This window comes from Hyla sarda, chromosome 3, assembly GCF_029499605.1.
Source record: "Hyla sarda isolate aHylSar1 chromosome 3, aHylSar1.hap1, whole genome shotgun sequence".
In the NCBI taxonomy this organism is placed as follows: domain Eukaryota; kingdom Metazoa; phylum Chordata; class Amphibia; order Anura; family Hylidae; genus Hyla; species Hyla sarda.
Genome location: NC_079191.1, coordinates 429019202 through 429041532, shown reverse-complemented (window position 1 = coordinate 429041532; position 22331 = coordinate 429019202). Strand labels below are relative to the sequence as shown.

At 44.0% G+C, this 22331-nt stretch overlaps 1 protein-coding gene across 3 annotated transcripts in view; it reads left to right on the top strand.

The window, feature by feature from the left end:
• DNAH14 (dynein axonemal heavy chain 14) overlaps positions 1-22331 on the top strand; it is a 410501-nt gene that overhangs the window by 246379 nt on the left and 141791 nt on the right. For all 3 annotated transcript variants that reach the window (XM_056568451.1, XM_056568450.1, XM_056568452.1), the window contains exons 45-52: positions 2592-2726; positions 3081-3213; positions 4819-4889; positions 12260-12453; positions 12905-13033; positions 17110-17250; positions 19727-19894; positions 20812-20982. In XM_056568451.1, coding sequence (XP_056424426.1) covers positions 2592-2726; positions 3081-3213; positions 4819-4889; positions 12260-12453; positions 12905-13033; positions 17110-17250; positions 19727-19894; positions 20812-20982 — 1142 coding nt within the window. The remainder of the gene's footprint in view (positions 1-2591; positions 2727-3080; positions 3214-4818; positions 4890-12259; positions 12454-12904; positions 13034-17109; positions 17251-19726; positions 19895-20811; positions 20983-22331) is intronic.

Sequence of the window (22331 nt, the reverse complement as noted above, 5' to 3'; positions counted from 1 at the left end):
ATAGGTAGCTAAGAGACAGTTACGACAGTTCATTGGATCAGTCCATTATTGTAGGTAGTGACTGTGCATTGGTTTGGTCCACAGTTAGCTAAGAGACAGTTGGGACAGTCCATTGGATCAGTCCATTATTGTAGGTAGTGACTGTGCATTGGTTCTGTACACATTGCTAAGAATTAACAAGTTTCCTTTAAATCTAGGAGCCAGCAAAAAAAAAAAAACTTTACGAGCCAGGATTTTTTTTAGACAACCAGCTCAATTTTTCATTTTTTTCTGCTGTTAGCTGTAGTTTTTATCATTACCACTTTTACATGGTGTTGATTTTTTGATCACTTTTTACTCAGTTTAGCCGTTTGGAATTTTATTACATTTAAACTGCATCAGGAGGGAGAGTAACAGGAGGTGCAGCAGGAGGGAGGGTCACAGCAGTGACAGGAGGTGCAGCAGGAGGGAGGGTCACAGCAGTGACAGGAGGTGCAGCAGGAGGGAGGGTGACAGCAGTGACAGGAGGTGCAGCAGGAGGGAGGGTGACAGCAGTGACAGGAGGTGCAGCAGGAGGGAGGGTGACAGCAGTGACAGGAGGAGCAGCAGGAGGGAGGGTGACAGCAGTGACAGGAGGAGCAGCAGGAAGGAGGGTGACAGCAGTGACAGGAGGTGCAGCAGGAGAGAGGGTCACAGCAGTGACAGGAGGTGCAGCAGGAGGGAGGGTGACCGCAGTGACAGGAGGTGCAGCAGGAGGGAGGGTGACCGCAGTGACAGGAGGAGCAGCAGGAGGGAGGGTGACAGCAGTGACAGGAGGAGTAGCAGGAGGGAGGGTGACAGCAGTGACAGGAGGTGCAGCAGGAGGGAGGGTCACAGCAGTGACAGGAGGTGCAGCAGGAGGGAGGGTGACAGCAGTGACAGGAGGTGCAGCAGGAGAGAGGGTGACAGGAGGTGCAGCAGGAGAGAGGGTGACAGCAGTGACAGGAGGTGCAGCAAGGGGCCTAGGGCTGGCTGACTGCACAGCAAATGGCAGCATAGTTATTAGATTTGTTACCTAGGCAGAAGCAGACTGCAGAGCAGGGGCTGAGTGTACAGTCCTCCCACTCCCCACAAGGTGGCACAAGAGCCTCTAAATTAGAGGAGGTTCCCAGAGGCCACCACCAGGGGCAGCACACAGCAGCATCCCTCTCAGCACAGGTGGCTCAGCTTTAGATTAAAAGGGGATACATCAGCCGCCTGGTGTATCTAATTGCTTTATCCGATGCTTAGGCTGACAAACTCCTAGGCGTCAGGATTAAATTCTTAGTCGCCATGGCTACCTGGTGCCTGGGATTTGGTGGTCAGCTAATCATTTGCATTAAAGGGGTGCTCCAGTGAAAACCTTTTTTCTTTTAAATCAACTGGTGGCAGAAAGTTCAACATATTTGTAAATTACTTCTATTAAAAAATCTTAATCCTTCCTGTACTTATTAGCTGCTGAATACTACAGAGGAAATTATTTTCTTTTTGGAATGCTCTCTGATGACATCACGAGCACAGTTCTCTCTGCTGACGTTATTATAATAATAATAACACTTTATTTATTGTTGTCCTTAGTGGGATTTGAACTCAAGTCCCTAGCACTGCATGGCAGCAGGGCTAACCATTGAGCCACCATGCTGCCCTTAGCATACATCTGCTATGCATGGTTCCTAAAATGGACAGAGATGTCAGCAGAGAGCACTGTGCTCGTGATGTCATCAGTGTTCCAAAACGAAAGGAATTTCCTCTGTAACATTCAGCAGCTAATAAGTACTGGAAGGATTAAGATTTTTTAATAGAAGTAATTTACAAATATGTTTAACTTTCTGCCACCAGTTGATTTAAAAGAAAAAAGGTTTTCACCGGAGTACCCCTTTAACAGCATATAATACAATACTTTATCTATAGTGGCCGCTGTAGGCTACAACCTAAAGCAGTGTTTCCCAACACAACTGTTAAAGGGGTATTCCGGCCGTAGACATCTTATCCCCTCTCCAAAGGATAGAGGATAAGATGTCTGATCGCGGGGAGCCCGGGGTTCGCCGCGAACTCCATTCAGCACCCGGCAGTCTATGCCGGGCTGCTTCTCCGGTCTCGTAAACCTCTGTGTTCCCTGGACTGAAGACATTACGTCACACCACGCCCCCTCCATTCATGTCTATGGGAGGGGGCGTGACGGCAGTAAGGCCCCCTCCCATAGACATGAATGGAGGGGGCGTGGTGTCACGAGGGGGTGTGGTGTGACATCACGTCTCTAGTCCCGGAAACACAAAGGTTTGCAAGACTGGAGCAGCAGGAATGCCGGGTGAGATCGCGGGATCCCAGCTGCGGGCCCCCTGTGATCAGACATCTTATCCACTATCCTTTGGATAGGGGATAAGATGTCTATAGCCGGAATACCCCTTTAATGGAGTTTCCAAAATCATGATCTTTTAATAGCTGTTCATCTAATGTTGAGCTAAGAGCAAAGGGAGGACACCAAGGGTGTAGGCACCATAAAGACAGCATTTGTGGCTCCTATTGTGCCCCTTGATAGTAGGTCAAGTATTTGGATCTAAAATTAGATTTTTTCTTCTTTTGTGTCCATTTAGAATCATTGTTATTCTCAGAGCCCTTAAAGACCAGAGGGGGCGCTCTTCATGAGTTCATCTCCACTATAGACAGTCTACGATATTCCTTCCTTACCAGCCTGTTGCTTCTGCATAAACAGCCAGTTCTCCTGACGGGTAAGTAGTTTTCTAATATGCATGGAACAGGTCCACGACATCAAGTCTACACATACTACAGCCTCTGCCCTTCAGAAGATGTAGATGGAGCTCGATATTAAAATATATCACATCCTACGGTGATCAGAACTAATACAGTGCTCCGAATCCTCTGCAAAATCATAGAGGCAATTGATACAATCTAGTCGACCTGCTTTCACCTCTAGGGGGAGCTCAGGAGCTGACTGCATACTGTGTTATTACTGAGCTCAATGTGTGAGTTGTATGCAGTAAACCCCTCTGTTCCCTATAGTAGAGTTGTATCCTGTCTGACAATCGTCTCTGTATAATCCGGACTTTCCTGTATGACTGTAGGTGACTCCGGAGTAGGAAAATCAACGTTAGTCCAGAATATGCTGGAAAAGCTCCAGACTCCTGGTGGACTTTCTGTAAGAGCTGGGACTGTGCTGGGGGATATCTTCCTATTCAATGAATCGAGAAAAAAAACGTACGTGTGTAATTTGTTTATAATGCTCTACATATTAATATTCTGTTAGTTGTTTTATATTGCTCTACATTTCTATATTAATAATCTGTTAGTTGTTTATATCGTGATACATTTCTATATTAATAATCTGTTAGTTGTTTATATTGCTCTACATTTCTATATTAATAATCTGTTAGTTGTTTATATCGTGATACATTTCTATATTAATAATCTGTTAGTTGTTTATATTGCTCTACATTTCTATATTAATAATCTGTTAGTTGTTTATATCGTGATACATTTCTATATTAATATTCTGTTAGTTGTTTATATTGTGATACATTTCTATATTAATATTCTGTTAGTTGTTTATATTGTGATACATGTCTATATTAATATTCTGTTAGTTGTTTATATTGCTCTACATTTCTATATTAATAATCTGTTAGTTGTTTATATTGTGATACATTTCTATATTAATAATCTGTTAGTTGTTTATATTGTGATACATTTCTATATTAATAATCTGTTAGTTGTTTTATATTGTGATACATTTCTATATTAATATTCTGTTAGTTGTTTTATATTGTGATACATTTCTATATTAATAATCTGTTAGTTGTTTTATATTGTGATACATTTCTATATTAATAATCTGTTAGTTGTTTTATATTGTGATACATTTCTATATTAATAATCTGTTAGTTGTTTTATATTGTGATACATTTCTATATTAATATTCTGTTAGTTGTTTATATTGTGATACATTTCTATATTAATAATCTGTTAGTTGTTTATATTGTGATACATTTCTATATTAATAATCTGTTAGTTGTTTTATATTGTGATACATTTCTATATTAATATTCTGTTAGTTGTTTTATATTGTGATACATTTCTATATTAATAATCTGTTAGTTGTTTTATATTGTGATACATTTCTATATTAATATTCTGTTAGTTGTTTTATATTGTGATACATTTCTATATTAATAATCTGTTAGTTGTTTTATATTGTGATACATTTCTATATTAATATTCTGTTAGTTTTTTTATATTGTGATACATTTCTATATTAATATTCTGTTAGTTGTTTATATTGTGATACATTTCTATATTAATATTCTGTTAGTTGTTTTATATTGTGATACATTTCTATATTAATAATCTGTTAGTTGTTTATATTGTGATACATTTCTATATTAATATTCTGTTAGTTTTTTTATATTGTGATACATTTCTATATTAATATTATGTTAGTTGTTTATATTGTGATACATTTCTATATTAATAATCTGTTAGTTGTTTATATTGTGATACATTTCTATATTAATATTCTGTTAGTTGTTTATATTGTGATACTTTTCTATAGAATTCTCTTAGTTGTTAAAATTCTCTTGCTGCATCTGGTTGCCGGATTCGCACTCCGAGATGTGACTGCACCCTCAGCTACACCGGCCACCTCCCTGACCTGCAGAACCTTAGGGCTTGTCCTTCTTGGTGTTGTAATTCGAATGTTGAGGAGAGGTTTTTATTACAAAATTTTGCAAATGTGTGATATTTTCTCCAATAGGAAAATGGTGTCAGAATAACAATAAATGTTAATAGGTTACGTGATATCATCAGTCTTTTACAGAATATAACATCATTAACAACCGTGTCCAGAGCTGATGAAGATCTAGCATTATCTGTGGAAGGTAAAATTATATAATGTTTTATCTATCTATCTATCTCATAGCTATCTATCTATCTATCTATCTATCTCATATCTATCTGTCTATCTCATATCTATCTATCTATCTATCTATCTCATATCTATCTCATATCTATCTATCTCATATCTATCTATCTATCTCATATCTATCTATCTATCTATCTATCTCATATCTATCTATTTCATATCTATCTATCTATCTCATATCTATCTATCGATCTCTCATATCTATCTATATCTAGCTATTTCATACCTATCTATCTCATATCTATCTATCTATCTATCGCTATCTATTTCATATCTATCTATCTCATATCTATCTATACCAAAACAAAAAAAAAATCCAGCAGCACTCTGATATGCGTGAAACTTTTAGTGCAGTTTATTCACCCAAAGTCATAGCGACGTTTCGGCTGCCCACTTGCAACCTTTCCCAAATCATGCTCGAGAAAGGCTGCTAGTGGGCAGCGGAAACGTCACTATGACTTTGGGTGAATAAACTGCACTAAAAGTTTCACGCATAACGGAGTGCTGCTGGATTTTTTCATTTTGGTGTGGATATCCTTTGTGACCCGTGACCTGGGACATTTATCTGCTTGCACCGGTCACCACTTGCTATATGTGTGGTTGTGCTGCTTCCTCCTGCTGTTTCTATCTATCGTATCTCGTATATCGTATCTCTCATATCTCTTCTTATTATCTATCTATCTATCTCATATCTATCTATCTCATATCTATCAATCTCATATCTATCTAGCTCATATCTATCTTTCTCTAGCTGTATTCTCCTGTTTATGTATATTCAGCCTAGCAGCGTGCACCTGTATGCCAGGTCCATGCAGTAGTTTTGGTATCAGTAGTGCTGGCCAACTTATCCTTGTTTTTGTTTTATCTCATATCTATCTATCTATCTAGTGCAAAAATTGTGAAGTTTTATTCCATCAACACAAGAGTGAATACAGGCAACGTTTCAACCAGCTCTCTTTCTGAAGCTCAGTACAAAGTGCAAATACACACAATATATAGGGACACCCATCTGGTGTCTATAGGGAATCAATCAATCATAACACACAAAAAAATACAGAAATACAGTGTATGCATTTGATCCCATAAACAATCTTATACAGTGCGTCTCAGGACTCTTGTCCATGTTCCATATACAGTGCTCCGATTTTCAACACCCACAAAACCCACAATACGATCCTAATTGACATCAGGAAATAGTGCTCAGTGATTAAAAATCAATTACATATAGTACAGTGGGAGCGCTCACTCACCGGAATACAGTAATGAATAAAAACCATGAAAGGCGCGAGTCGGCTCCGGAAGTGCGTCATATTTACTGTGTGTACCTGTGAGGCACCCGTAGCGTCTGCGTTACCATCTCATTCGCACAGAGCACCCGGGAGAGGGCCGCGCCATCTAAGTAAGGGAAAGTAAACCAATGAGTAAACTGAGAAAAGAACTATTATTAATCATGAGGGGACACGTATGAGATCATGTATTAGGTTCCCTCGGCTCAGTACAGCCCTGCCTTTGTATTACAGGGAGCATATTATAAGGATAGGTTGCAAGCGCATTCATGCGTCTACTTCCATATCCACGGGTGTTGTTATACCGGAGCGCACGTCAGATAGACGGCCGTCACGCCCCCTCCCATAGACTTGCATTGAGGGGGCATTACTGTGACGTCACAAGCCTCCGCCCCACATCACCAGTCATCCAGCACCGGATGTCTGGGGGGGCTACAGCCAAAATCGTGGGGGTTCCCAGCAACGGGACCCCCACAATCTGACATCTTATCCCCTATACTTTGGATAGGGGATAAGATGTCTAGGGACAGAGTACCCATTTAAGGGCTGGTCCTGCAGGACTCCTGCTAATGGGAACTGCGTTCCTGCTGTGGAAAAAGTGCAGGAACTCCGTTCCCATGAGTTCCTGCAGGACTTGAGCCCTGCCTATCACTGACCCTCACGGTCCAAGAATCAACGGGTTACTGACACATAGCACATCTAGTGGACCCAACTGGGGACTGGCATGTCCACCGTGTCACCACCTCTATGTCAATTAGGATCGTATTGTGGGTTTTGTGGGTGTTGAAAGTCTGGGCACTGTATATGGAACATGGACAGGAGTCCTGAGACGCACTGTATAAGATTGTTTATGGGATCAAATGCATACACTGTATTTCTAATTTTTTTGTGTGTTATGATTTATTGATTGATTGATTGACACACTATAGACACCAGATGGGTGACCCTGTATATTGTTTGTATTTGCATTTTGTACTGAGCTTGAGAAATACCAGGAGAGCTGGTTGAAACGTTGCCTGTATTCACTCTTGTGTTGATGGAATAAAACTTCACCATTTTTGCACTGAACGGTGTTCTGCAGGGTATTCCTTTTGCTTTATCTATGGACCCCTGACCAAGGCCCGGAACCTTTGTGCACCTTTTATATGGACTTTACTTGAGCTTTGAGATGATGCTGCTTCCCTCCTATTGTTATCTATCTATCTATCTCATGTCTATCTATCTCATATCTACAGTGGGGCAAAAAAGTATTTAGCCAGCCACCAATTGTGTAAGTTCTCCCACTTAAAAAGATAAGAGAGTCCTGTAATTTTCATCATAGGAATTACCTCAACTATGAGAGACAGAATGAGAAAAAAATCCATAAAATCACATTGTCTGGTTTTTAAAGAATTTATTTGCAAATTATGGTGGAAAATAAGTATTTGGTCAATAACAAAAGTTTATCTCAATACTTTATGTACACTTTGTTGGCAATGACAGAGGTCAAACATTTTCTGTAAGTCTTCACAAGGTTTTCACACACTGTTGCTGGTATTTTGGCTCATTCCTCCATGCAGATCTCCTCTAGAGCAGTGATGTTTTGGGGCTGTCGCTGGGCAACACGGACTTTCAACTCCCTCCAAAGGTTTTCTGTGGGGTTGAGATCTGGAGACTGGCTAGGCCACTCCAGGACCTTGAAATGCTTCTTACGAAGCCACTCCTTTGTTGCCAGGGCGGTGTGTTTGGGATCATTGTCATGCTGAAAGCCCCAACCACGTTTCATCTTCAATGCCCTTACTCAAAATCTTACGATACATGGCCCCATTCATTCTTTCCTTTACACGGATCAGTCGTCCTGGTCCCCTAGCAGAAAAACAGCCGCAAAGCATGATGTTTCCACCCCCATGCTTCACAGTAGGTATGGTGTTTTTTGGATGCAACTCAGCATTCTTTATCATCCAAACACGATGAGTTTTTACCAAAAAGTTCTACTTTGGTTTCATCTGACCATATGACATTCTCATAATACTCTTCGGGATCTGGATGATGCTTTCTAGGAAACTTCAGACTGGCCCAGACATGTACTGGCTTAAGCAGGGGGACATGTCTGGGACTGCATGATTTGAGTCCCTGGTGGCGTAGTGTGTTCCTGATTGTAGCCTTTGTTACTTTGGTCCCAGCTCTCTGCAGGTCATTCACTAGGTCGTCCCGTGTGGTTGTGGGATTTTTGCTCACCGTTCTTGTGATCATTGACACCACGGGGTGAGATCTTGCGTGGAGCCCCAGATCGAGGGAGATTATCAGTGGTTTTGTATGTCTTCCATTTTCTAATAATTGGTCCTACAGTTGATTTCTTTGCACCAAGCTGCTTGCTGTTACGCCTAGCGCTCCGGGTCCCCGCTCCTCCCCGGAGCGCTCACGGCGTTCTTCTCCCTGCAGCTCCCCGGTCAGCGCTGACCGGGAGCGCTGCTCTGCCATGGCCGTTGGGGATGCGATTCGCACAGCGGGACGCGCCCGCTCGCGAATCGCATCCCAGGTCACTTACCCGTTCCCGTCTCCTGCGGTCATGTGCTGGCGCGCGCGGCTCCGCTCTCTAGGGCGCGCGCGCGCCAGCTCCCTGAGACTTAAAGGGCCAGTGCACCAATGATTGGTGCCTGGCCCAATTAGCTTAATTGGTTCCCACCTGTTCCCTGGCTATATCTAGTCTCCTCCCTTGCACTCCCTTGCCGGATCTTGTTGCCTTAGTGCCAGTGAAAGCGTTCCTTGTGTGTTCAATAGCCTGTGTACCAGTACCTTTGCTATCTCCCCTGACTACGAACCTTGCCGCCTGCCCCCGACCTTCTGCTACGTCCGACCTTGCTACTGCCTACTCCCTTGTACCTCGCCTATCTTCAGTATCTTCAGCAGCCAGAGAGGTGAGCCGTTGCTAGTGGATACGACCTGGTCACTACCGCCGCAGCAAGACCATCCCGCTTTGCGGCGGGCTCTGGTGAAAACCAGTAGTGGCTTAGAACCGGTCCACTAGCACGGTCCACGCCAATCCCTCTCTGGCACAGAGGATCCACTACCTGCCAGCCGGCATCGTGACAGTAGATCCGGCCATGGATCCCGCTGAAGTTCCTCTGCCAGCTGCCGCCGACCTCCCTACATTGGTCGCCCGACAAGAGCACCAGCTGTCGTACTTGACCACCATGACACAGCAACTCCAGTCGCAGCTACAGCAGCTCCAGTCACAGCAACAGCAGCAACAGTCGCAGCTACAGCAAGTTCAGTCTCAGCTACAGCTGCAACAACCATCTCCTCCGCCAGCTCCTGCACCCCTTCCGCAGCGAGTGGCCACTCCTAGCCTCCGCTTGTCTTTGCCGGACAAATTTAATGGGGACTCTAAGTTTTGCCGTGGCTTTCTTTCCCAATGTTCCCTGCATCTGGAGATGATGTCGGACCTGTTTCCCACTGAAAGGTCTAAGGTGGCTTTCGTAGTCAGCCTTCTGTCCGGGAAAGCCCTGTCATGGGCCACACCGCTCTGGGACCGCAATGACCCCGTCACTGCCTCTGTACACTCCTTCTTCTCGGAAATCCGAAGTGTCTTTGAGGAACCTGCCCGAGCCTCTTCTGCTGAGACTGCCCTGCTGAACCTGGTCCAGGGTAATTCCTCCGTTGGCGAGTATGCCGTACAATTCCGTACTCTTGCTTCAGAATTGTCCTGGAATAATGAGGCCCTCTGCGCGACCTTCAAAAAAGGCCTATCCAGCAACATTAAAGATGTTCTGGCCGCACGAGAGACTCCTGCTAACCTGCATGAACTCATTCATCTAGCCACTCGCATTGACATGCGTTTTTCTGAGAGGCATCAAGAGCTCCGCCAGGAAAAAGACTTAGATCTCTGGCCACCTCTCCCACAGTCTCCACTGCAATCTGCGCCTAGGCCTCCCGCCGAGGAGGCCATGCAAGTGGATCGGTCTCGCCTGACCCTGGAAGAGAGGAATCGCCGTAAGGAAGAGAATCTCTGTCTGTACTGTGCCAGTACTGAACATTTTTTGGTGGATTGCCCAATCCGTCCTCCACGTCTGGGAAACGCACGCTCGCACTCAGCTCTCGTGGGTGTGGCGTCTCTTGATGCCAAGTCGGCTTCTCCACGTCTCACGGTACCTGTTCGGATTTCCACTTCAGCCAGCTCTCCCCTCTCAGCCGTGGCCTGCCTGGACTCTGGAGCTTCTGGGAATTTTATTCGGGAGTCCTTTTTGAATAAATTCCGTATTCCGGTGACCCGTCTTGTCAAGCCACTCCACATTTCCGCGGTCAACGGAGCCAGGTTGGACTGTACCATACGTTTCCGCACGGAGCCCCTTCTTATGAGCATCGGATCTCATCACGAGAGGATTGAACTTTTGGTCCTCCCCAATTGCACCTCGGAAATTCTCCTTGGACTTCCCTGGCTTCAACTTCATTCCCCAATCCTGGATTGGTCCACTGGGGAGATCAAGAGTTGGGGGTCCTCTTGTGCCAAGAACTGTCTAAAACCGGTTCCCAGTAACCCTTGCCGTAACTCTGTGGTTCCTCCTGTATTCGGTCCCCCTAAGGTCATTAAGGACTCTGCCTGCCACAGGAAATGCCCCTCCCCCCCTCCCAGTTCCATCAGGCAAGCTTCTGTGTCCCCTCATGGCCCTCGTCCTGGTGTCACACTGCCCCGTGCCAGGTCTCGCCCTCTGCCCTCTCTCCCCATTCCTACTCCTGCGGTTCTGCCTGCCGTTGAGGAATCCCTCCATCCTTTCCCGGTGTCCTCATCCCAGGGGAGGCAGTTACCCGATAAAGAGAAGGGGAGACCTAAGGGGGGGGGTACTGTTACGCCTAGCGCTCCGGGTCCCCGCTCCTCCCCGGAGCGCTCACGGCGTTCTTCTCCCTGCAGCTCCCCGGTCAGCGCTGACCGGGAGCGCTGCTCTGCCATGGCCGTTGGGGATGCGATTCGCACAGCGGGACGCGCCCGCTCGCGAATCGCATCCCAGGTCACTTACCCGTTCCCGTCTCCTGCGGTCATGTGCTGGCGCGCGCGGCTCCGCTCTCTAGGGCGCGCGCGCGCCAGCTCCCTGAGACTTAAAGGGCCAGTGCACCAATGATTGGTGCCTGGCCCAATTAGCTTAATTGGTTCCCACCTGTTCCCTGGCTATATCTAGTCTCCTCCCTTGCACTCCCTTGCCGGATCTTGTTGCCTTAGTGCCAGTGAAAGCGTTCCTTGTGTGTTCAATAGCCTGTGTACCAGTACCTTTGCTATCTCCCCTGACTACGAACCTTGCCGCCTGCCCCCGACCTTCTGCTACGTCCGACCTTGCTACTGCCTACTCCCTTGTACCTCGCCTATCTTCAGTATCTTCAGCAGCCAGAGAGGTGAGCCGTTGCTAGTGGATACGACCTGGTCACTACCGCCGCAGCAGGACCATCCCGCTTTGCGGCGGGCTCTGGTGAAAACCAGTAGTGGCTTAGAACCGGTCCACTAGCACGGTCCACGCCAATCCCTCTCTGGCACAGAGGATCCACTACCTGCCAGCCGGCATCGTGACACTTGCCTATTGCGGATTAAGTCTTCCCAGCTTGGTGCAGGTCTACAATTTTGTTTCTGGTGTCCTTCGACAGCTCTTTGGTCTTGGCCATAGTGGAGTTTGGAGTGTGACTGTTTGAGGTTGTGGACAGGTGTCTTTTATACTGATAACAAGTTCAAACAGGAGCCATTAATACAGGTAACGAGTGGAGGACAGAGGAGACTCTTAAAGAAGAAGTTACAGGTCTGTGAGAGCCAGAAATCTTGCTTGTTTGTAGGTGACTAAATACTTATTTTCCACCATAATATGCAAATAAATTCTTTACAAATCAGACAATGTGATTTTTTTTTCTCATTCTGTCTCTCATAGTTGAGGTTATAACCTATGATGAAAATTACAGGACTCTCATCTTTTTAAGTGGGAGAATTTGCACAATTGGGGGCTGACTAAATACTTTTTTGCCCCACTGTATCTATCTATCTATCTATCTCACATGTATGTATGTACATGTATATTTTCCACAGAGGCTTCACTTGCAGGAATAGTCACAGACGGACAGATGTCTGAAGATGACCCCGGCTCTCAGAAGATGAAGCAGCTCTTGGTTTCCACGGTGCAGCTCGGCCCACACACCAGTGCGTCCAGAATCCAGAGCCAGATCCTTAGCAAACTGGTGAAGAAAGGCCGGGACACCCTGGGGGCACCGAGAGCTAAACAAGTAAGGGGCTTCCTATGAAAGCAGAATTCCTTATACTGTACTGTGTTCCCTGCACTAGTTGTTAACAAACAGACGTGTGGGTGCTGTAGAAGAGGTCTCCCATCCTAGATCCTATTTATTAGCCAGATAGGAGAGCAACTACATAGGGCCTCTCTTACTTTGGAGGACTCAGCATGTCCATGTATTGCAAAGTAAACAGTGTAATACCCTGTTTCCCCTGTGGTGGCACTGCAGAGGAATTAAACACTGACACATCCTACAGCTGATCGCTGGGTGTCCTATAAGGGGGACCTCCTATGATCAGTTTATTTTCTGAGGACCCTTTTATTATGTATCCAGCACCCTTCATTGTCTGAATTTTCAGTTTGCATCTTTTGCATATTTTATACCGGCCCTATACATCCACAGTATAATTGTCTCTTTCCTTTTGTGCATACTGTCGTTTTTTTAGGTGGCCATATTTATCGATGATCTAAATATGCCCAGCCCAGAAGAATATGGCGCTCAGCCACCACTAGAGATGATGCGTCAGTTCCTAGAACTTGGCGGCTTCTATGACACTAAGTCACTAGCATGGAAGGTTGGTGGATAGAACTGTAATAACTATAAAGCGACATGTTTCAAATCTGCGCCCAACATGGAACGTTAAAAGGCTGCAAATTTTTGTATTTGTTTGTGATAGTTTTTTTTGTTACCCCTCGTTCTTAAAGGGGTACTCCGCTGCAAACATCTTATCCCCTATCCTTTGGATAGGGGATAAGATGTTAGATCGCGGGGGTCCCGCTGCTGGGCGGGACCTCCGTGTCGGCAGCGGCGGTGTCAGGAACGCCCCCTCCATTCATGTCAATGGTAGGAGGCTTGGCGGTTATGACGTAGCCGTCACGCCTCCTCCCATAGAGGTGAATGGAGGGGCTTGGCGGCCGCATCGCCAGTAATTGGGCATGGAGCGGAATTCGCTCCATATGTCGAATGACGGGGTGCTGCGCGGGAGATTGCTAGGGGTCCCCAGCGGCGGGACCTCCGCGATCTAACATCTTATCCCTTATCCTTTAGATCGGGGATAAGATTTATTTGCGGCGAAGTACCCCTTTAACGGTAACATGTCTAATTTTCATACACAGCCTCCAATGTCATTTACAAAACTTTTAAATTTTTGGGTGTGAGAAAATTTGACACTACGAAGCCTTGTTTATTGCTATTTGTGTTTAAGAAAATAGGCTTGTTAAATGTATTATTATTATTTTATTTCTTTAAATAGCAGGTTTTTGCGCGAAACCAAAATTGTATGTATATATATATATATATATATATATATATAGTCCAAATTGTATATATATAGTATATATATATAGTCCAAATGGTGTATATATAGTCCAAATGATAAAAAAGATGAAGTGGCACCATGAATAGCTTCAAGCCTATGAAGAAAATGATGCGGGTGCTCAGCAAGCTCCAACCTCGACCACAGGGGTAGTAGATGTATGTATCCAGAAAGAAGCAACAGCGGCACTCCAGCAATTCCAAGTATTAAAGATGGAATTTATTCACCCGTAAAGTGCGACTTTTTGACCCTCTTAATGGGGTCTTTATCAAGCATAAGTGCAAGTGAACATATACAGCATATATATAAGGTCATCAATTGTACAGACATGCCCATCAGGGAGTGATTACAATGACATCATCAATCATAACAAATAAGAATAAGTGACAATTCAGAAAGATCTGTAGGTGTTATAGGCACCCATTAGACACTGACCCTTTATGGTCCGGTGCCCTAATACATTACCCACCACAATATGCGGAGAGTATGTATGGGACACGATAACAAATCATCGCGGGGCATATTCCATTTTATGTTGATTTTCTAAATCCCCAGAATATGACTCAAGCCAAGCCTTCTATTACCCTCAGTGTCTGATGGGATATTGCTGATCTTATTGTGTGTACCTTATATATGTTATAATCTATATACCCCTTCATTATCTGTGGCTAGTTAATTGTGCCCTTAGTTTGCCCATAAACAATATGGCCACAGATCCTTTTTGATGCTGCACATTTATGTGCTGTAGATACGATGCTCAGTGCACAACCGCATTTTACATCGGCTTCTCAATGACGCAACTGCGTCACGTGATCTGTCACATGATGTGCTCTATTCCGTTCCTGCGCACTGCCTTTGTTTACAAACACTGGCGGAGGCACGCGAAGCGGAGAATGTAGGCTGGCCGGAGCTGGAGGTAACTCCCCCTTATTAAGTGTTATGTAGTTTATGTACTGTATATATTTACTATGGAGGGTATATTTTACCATATAATTGTTGATAATCACTTGTGCACTTTAGAATTATGAGTACAGACTCATGGCTATGTACAGATCTTTCTGAATTGTCACTTATTCTTGTTTGTTATGATTGATGATGTCATTGTAATCATTCCCTGATGGGCATGTCTTTACAATTGATGACCTTATATATATACTGTATCTGGTTCTCCAAGGTTTCACCATACTAAGATACATGGCAAAATGATCAAAAAAGGTATTCTGTATCGGCCGCTGCTGTTTTGCCCCCATTGTTTACAGTCCAACGCAGCTTTACAGTGGGGCAAAAAAGTATTTAGTCAGCCACCAATTGTGCAAGTTCTTCCACTTAAAAAGATGAGAGGCTGTAATTGTCATCATAGGTTATAATCTCAACTATGAGAGACAGAATGAGAAAAAAAAAACATAAAATCACATTGTCTGATTTTTAAAGAATTTATTTGCAAATTATGGTGGAAAATAAGTATTTGGTCACCTACAAACAGCCAAGATTTCTGGCTCTCACAGACCTGTAACTTCTTCTTTAAGAGTCTGCTCTGTCCTCCACTCGTTACTTGTATTAATGGCACCTGTTTGAACTTGTTATTAGTATAAAAGATACCTGTCCACAATCTCAAACAGTCACACTCCAAACTCCACTATGGCCAAGACCAAAGAGCTGTAGAAGGACACCAGAAACAAAATTGTAGACCTGCACCAGGCTGGAAAGACTGAATCTGCAATAAATAGGCAAGCAGCTTGGTGTGAAGAAATCAACTGTGGGAGCAATTATTAGAAAATGGAAGACATACAAGACCACTGATAATCTCCCTCGATCTGGGGCTCCACGCAAGATCTCAACCCGTGGTGTCAAAATGATCACAAGAACGGTGAGCAAAAATCCCAGAACCACATGGGGGGGACCTAGTGAATGACCTGCAGAGAGCTGGGACCAAAGTAACAAAGGCTACCATCAGTAACTCACTACGCTGCCAGGGACTCAAATCATGCATAAGCCAGTACATGTCGGGGCCTGTCTGAAGTTTGCTAGAGAGCATTTGGATGATCCAGAAGAGTATTGGGAGAATGTCATATGGTCAGATGAAACAAAAGTAGAATTTTTTTTTTAAATACTCAACTCCTCGTGTTTCGAGGATAAAGAATACTGAGTTGCATCCAAAGAACACCATACCTACTGTGAAGTATGGGGATGGAAACATCTTGCTTTGGAGCTGTTTTTCTGCTAAGGGACCAGCATGACTGATCTGTGTAAAGGAAAGAATGAATCGGGCCATGTATCATGAGATTTTGAGTGAAAACCTCCTTCCATCAGTAAGGGTATTGAAGATGAAAAGTGGCTGGGTCTTTCAGCATGACAATGATCCCAAACACACAGCCCGGGCATCAAAGGAGTGACTTCGTAAGAAGCATTTCAAGGTCCAGGATTGGCCGAGCCAGTCTCCAGATCTGAACCCCATAGAAAACCTTTGGAGGGAGTTTAAAGTCTGTGTTGCCCAGCGACAGCTCAAAAACATCACTGCTCTAGAGGAGATCTGCATGGAAGAATGGGCCAAATTACCAGCAACAGTGTGTGAAAACCTTGTGAAGACTTACAGAAACCGTTTGTTATATACCCTTTGTTGGCAATGAGGTCAAAGTATTGAGATGAACTTTTGTTATTGACCAAATACTTATTTTCCACCATAATTTGCAAATAAAATTCTTTAAAAATCAGACAATGTGATTTTATGGATTTTTTTTCTCATTCTGTCTCTCATAGTTGAGGTTATAACCTATGATGAAAATTACAGTCTCTCATCTTTTTAAGTGGAAGAACTTGCACAATTTGTTGCTGACTAAATAATTTTTTGCTCCACTGTATGTGGGCGGGGCTGTGGTTTGATTGACAGATCTCCTGTCAGGTCCTGTATCCCATAGCCATGGGATGGATGAAAATGTCTTTGGTGTCTTCTACACTTTATCAATTAGTATATACATACAGAATATACATACTGAAAGCAGAGGGCTAGAAAATTGTGTAAAGTTGAGGGACAAAATTATGTATATTTACATAACACAATTTTTTTTTAGAGGGGTACTCCAGCACTTAAAAACATATCCCCTCTCCGAGTACACTATCTCCAACACTATGATATACAATGCATGGAGCACATGCCAACCCCATGGTTCCATGAAGTGGGAAGAACTTTTACCTTAACCTGTGGATAGAGGATAATATTTAAGTGTCGGAGTACTTCTTTAACCCTCTCACCACCACTTATAACACTTATATCTTGTGATAGAAGCAGCAATGTATTATGTCTAGCCCCAAAACCAACAGTCCATTGTCTCCTATAGAATATCCAGGACACCACTCTGGTTGCTGCATGTGCGCCCCCTGGTGGGGGGCGAAGTGAGATCAGCCCCCGACTCCTGAAACATTTCTGCATGCTGACCCTGCCGCACCCCTCCGTACAGGCCCTACAGCATATATTCCAGGTAAGCACACGGGCGCTATCTTCCAGAAACAGCGCCCCTCCTATTCATGGGCCGCATGTGGCTGTAAATTCATTTAGGTGTCATAAAACGCTAGATAAGTGTTTTAAAACCAGTGTACCTCCAGCTGTTGTAAAACTACAACTCCCAGCATGCCCGGACAGCCGAAGGCTGTCTGGGCATGCCGGGAGTTGTAGTTTTGCAACAGCTGGAGGCAAGCTGGTTGCAAAACACTGCACTAGACTCCTGCCATGTCGCTGGTTTTATACCAGGAAGTCATTAAATTTGGTGTAACCAGTTGTGTTGTCTCTTTCATGTCTCTTTACAAGCCGTCGTAAAATAAGATTAAAAACGAAATATATAATATATATTTAATCACTTTTTGGTTTATTTAACTGTACAATTGTGTCCTGCAGCTTTAAGGAAGGTCTTATTTACTGTAGGTCCTTTCACTTGACGCCGCTGCCCTCTTTTGGTCTTCTGTACAAACTACAGTATGCATCAGTATGACCACTAAATGGACATGTTGTCACCATAGTTGTCCATAAAATGTGATCAAATAACTACAGGACGGAGCTGTATTGCGTGATAATTTCGGTATTCTTCTTCTGCTGGATATCCTGGGGCCCCTAGAAAAGATGAAAATATATTCTCAATTTTTATCGATATTTTTGCAGCGGCTTCAGTGTGACTGGATTAGGAAGAAGGACTTAGTGATGAGTTGAGGAGTAGCATAAAGCTCCTGGGCCCAAGTGCATAACCTCTATATAATATTGGGGTTGGCTTATGTGGTAGAGGGTCTTCGGGACCTCTCGGCACCAGAACTTAGGTTCAACTGCTACCTCTGCACCCCCTATATCTGTGTACCTGCTTTTACCTCCTCCATTCAGAGATCCTCTTTAATATTTGCCAACCAGGGTTCCTCAGAGGACAGTAATGGCATCTACAATGAATAGGAATGATCAGAAAAGTGTCCATTGACCAATACACTCCAGGAAGTGATGGAGTAAAGCCCCTCCCACAAAGACCAGGGAGTGAGGGGAGCTGATACCAAGGCTTATCTGTGTGTGAATATGTATATAGTTATACTCTTCTGTTATATCTAGGCCTCCAGCTGTACAAAAGAGCTTTCATCAGCTCACCCTCCCTCTATTAATAATGAGATGACTATGCTGACCCCGTCTTAATTTACACAGCAAAGCTGACAAGTGACCTGCAGAAAGGAGAACAAATATTGTCCTGTTTATATATCAATAGTGTTACACTGCTGCCTTATCCATGCCTCCAGCTGTACAACAGAGCTGTCAGTAGCTCACCCAACCTCTAATAAATATGAGATCAGTCTACTGACCATGTCCCAGTCTACACAGAAAAACTGATAACTGGCCTGCATAAAGGAAGAGATATCCTCCTGCATATATTTGTATGGTTTTACACTCATGCCTTATCTAGGCCTCCAGCTGTACAACAGAGCTGTCATTAGCTCAATCACCCTCTATTAATAAGAAAGAGTTGACTTTGCTGAGTCTGTCTTAGTCTACACAGCAAAGCTGACAAGTGACCTGCAGAAAGGAAGAAATATCTGCCTGTATATATAGAAAACCCCAAAATATTGCAGCACTACTCAGCCTAAATATAGTTGGTGCCAGCGTCCAGAACTCTTTTTTTATGAAAGTCCTTATTAGATAGAACAACAGCGATGATGCAGCACTCAAAGAAGTCCCCAAAAAAAGGTGGATTTATTTCTGTCATGTCAGACAAGCAACATTTCTGCTTCTATGGAGCCATTTTCAAGCGTAGATAAACTGTATATACATATATATGTATATATAGTGACTATATATATATATATATATATATATATATATATGTATCACTAAGCTTGAAAATGGCTCCATAGGAGCAGAAACGTTGCTTGTCTGATTTGACAGAAATAAATCCACCCTTTTTTTGGACTTCTTTGAGTGCTGCATCATTGCTGTTGTTCTGCCTGTATATATATATATATATATATATATATATATATAGTGTTGCACTCTTGCCTTATCTAGGCATTCAGCTGTACAATAGAGATGTCATTAGCTCCCCCACCCTTCAATAATAATGAAATGACTCTGCTGATTCTTTCCAGGTCTACACAGCAAAGCTAACAAGTGACCTGCAGAAAGGAGGTAACATCCTCCAGTATATATATATATATATATATATATATATATATATATATGTGTGTTACACTCCTGCCTTATCTAGGTCTCCAGCTGTACAGTAGAGCTATCATTAGCTCACCCACCCTCTAGTAATAATGAGATGACTCTGCTCGCTCTGTCCCAGTCTACATAGCGAAGCTTACAAGTGACCTGCAGAACTGAGGAAATATCCGGGTGTGGCAGTATATTAGACTTAATCAGGTCTATACAACTACCACTTCCATGACAACTATGATAAAATGCTCATCCTTGTCTTTCTTCTTTTTTTTCAGGTCCAGCTTGGGTCATTTCTGTTGCGCCACAATTTTCTAGCCGATATACAGAAGTGCCGCAGTTTACTGTCTTCCTGCGCAATCGCCATGTACTATAGGACGTGTCACAGCATGCTGCCCACACCTGCCAAGTGTCACTACACCTTCAACCTAAGAGATCTGTTTAAGGTACCAATGTCTTCTCTTCTAAATGAAAAAAAAAGTTCTGCCTATTTCTAAGACACTTAGGCCAAATTTGTCTCAGTGGCTCAGGCTGTATGGTAAATATATTGCATTCTTAAGCTACCTAATCTACGTATTTTTTTTTTTTGTGTGTGCATAGTGTTGCATCATAAACCACACCCCAATTGCTAAAGCCACGCCCCCCTTTTATCAAGGCCACTCCCCTTATGCAAGCTGCCGATTCCCGCATGCCATGCGTTGCCATCTACGCTAGCTCTGGGCTAGTGCAGATTTTAGCTACAATATATGCTAACACACTAGTGCAAATTGTAGTAAATTTGGGTTCAGATTAGGCCATGCCCACTTATGCAAAACGACAACTCCCAGCATGCCCGGACAGCCAGAGGCTGTCCGGGCATGCTGGGAGTTGTCGTTTTGCAACAGCTGGAAGCACATTGATTGGAAAACACTGACCTAGACAATCCTCTATCCAGCAGGACTTACCGATCTACTATCTTGATACTTTGCTACAATGTATCAGTGCAGGTAAAATGTATCAGACTGTATAGAAAATTGTTGAGACTGGTTTGGTAGAAGCAAACTCTCAGCTGTGAGAAGTAATAGGGCTGTTAAAAAAAAAAATGCATCAATTGACAAAGCAGTAGCACTGAAGTTTTCATTACTGATACAAAGCTCCAAATCCCCTGCATAGACATAAAAAAACACATTCTGGCTTATTGCAGCCGTCAATAGGGGGCGCTAACTGTATTCTGTGTTATTATTGAATACAATGTGTAAATAATATGCAGAACTTTCCTAAGCCTCCCCCTAGTGGTGGCTTCACGTAGCAGAGGATTTGGAGCTTTGTATCATTAACAGAGTGAAGAAATGGCGATCAGTCACAGCTCTGCTCTCCTCACCAGGTCCTGCGGGGGCTCTTCCAGGCCAGTGAAGCCGTCATCATCACAAAGGACATGGCCGCCCAGCTGTTTGTGCACGAGACCACCCGAGTATTTCACGACCGTCTTGTAGACGCGGGAGACAGAGAGATCTTCTATCAGTGCATGTCAGAGGAACTGCTCAACTACTTCAAGGTATGTAGTCTAGATATATAAAAAAAAGAAAAAGAGGGACCAGCCGGCGCACCCTGTGCAAAGTTACCTGGTGGTGTAAGAAAGGTACAGTATCCCAAAACTTGCTCAACTTCAAGTGTACCGCTCCGAGCACAACACAGACGCTCGCCTTGTATGTGCGCGTGTTATGGAATCCAGCCGTAGCCCGTGTCGATCTGTCCCTAGGGTCCTGAGCGGTGTATAACAATGCTGGTTCTCACGTCGTGAGAGAGAAAATGTAGACACTAGTTGCGCTTGCTTCAGAATGTTAGTAGGAAGTATCGATTAACCGACAAACGGACAGTAAAATAATAAATAAAATTGGCTTTATTGACCAAATAAAGGACAACGCGTTTCGAGGGGACCTGCTCCCCTCTTCCTCAGGTCCATCTGGACCTGAGGAAGAGGGGAGCAGGTCCCCTCGAAATGCGTTGTCCTTCATTTGGTCAATAAAGCCAATTTTCTTTATTATTTTACTGTCCATTTGTCCATCTCATCAGTCCTGACAGTGCCTCTTTAAAGTCTATAATCTTTGGCATGTGTCCATTCTACTTCTCCCATCTTCCTATCAACACTAATGTTCTGACATGAAAAGATAGGTCACGAAACCAACCCCCCACCTTGCTACTAAAATACTCTGTGCAGCCGACAATCTTCTTGTCACCATTACTGTCTCCGCATTATGATTAGTGAAGAGCGGCATAGGCCATATTATTCGACCTATATTCGTCCTATATTCACGAAATTCGCATATTCGCTATGGTTTTTTTTTTCCATGTGAAAATTCGTAATTAAATTAACATAGTGTGCATGCACTATGTGAAAGAAGGGAGGGGTCACCATCCAGTCTGGGGTGACCTAAAAGAAGGGAGGGGTCACTGTCCAGTCTGGGGTCACCTAAAAGAAGGGAGGGGTCACTGTCCAGTCTGGGGTCACCTAAAAGAAGGGAGGGGTCACTGTCCAGTCTGGGGTCACCTAAAAGAAGGGAGGGGTCACTGTCCAGTCTGGGGTCACCTAAAAGAAGGGAGGGGTCACTGTCCAGTCTGGGGTCACCTAAAAGAAGGGAGGGGTCACTGTCCAGTCTGGGGTCACCTAAAAGAAGGGAGGGGTCACTGTCCAGTCTGGGGTCACCTAAAAGAAGGGAGGGGTCACTGTCCAGTCTTGGGTCACCTAAAAGAAGGGAGGGGTCACTGTCCAGTCTTGGGTCACCTAAAAGAAGGGAGGGGTCACTGTCCAGTCTGGGGTCACCTAAAAGAAGGGAGGGGTCACTGTCCAGTCTGGGGTCACCTAAAAGAAGGGAGGGGTCACTGTCCAGTCTGGGGTCACCTAAA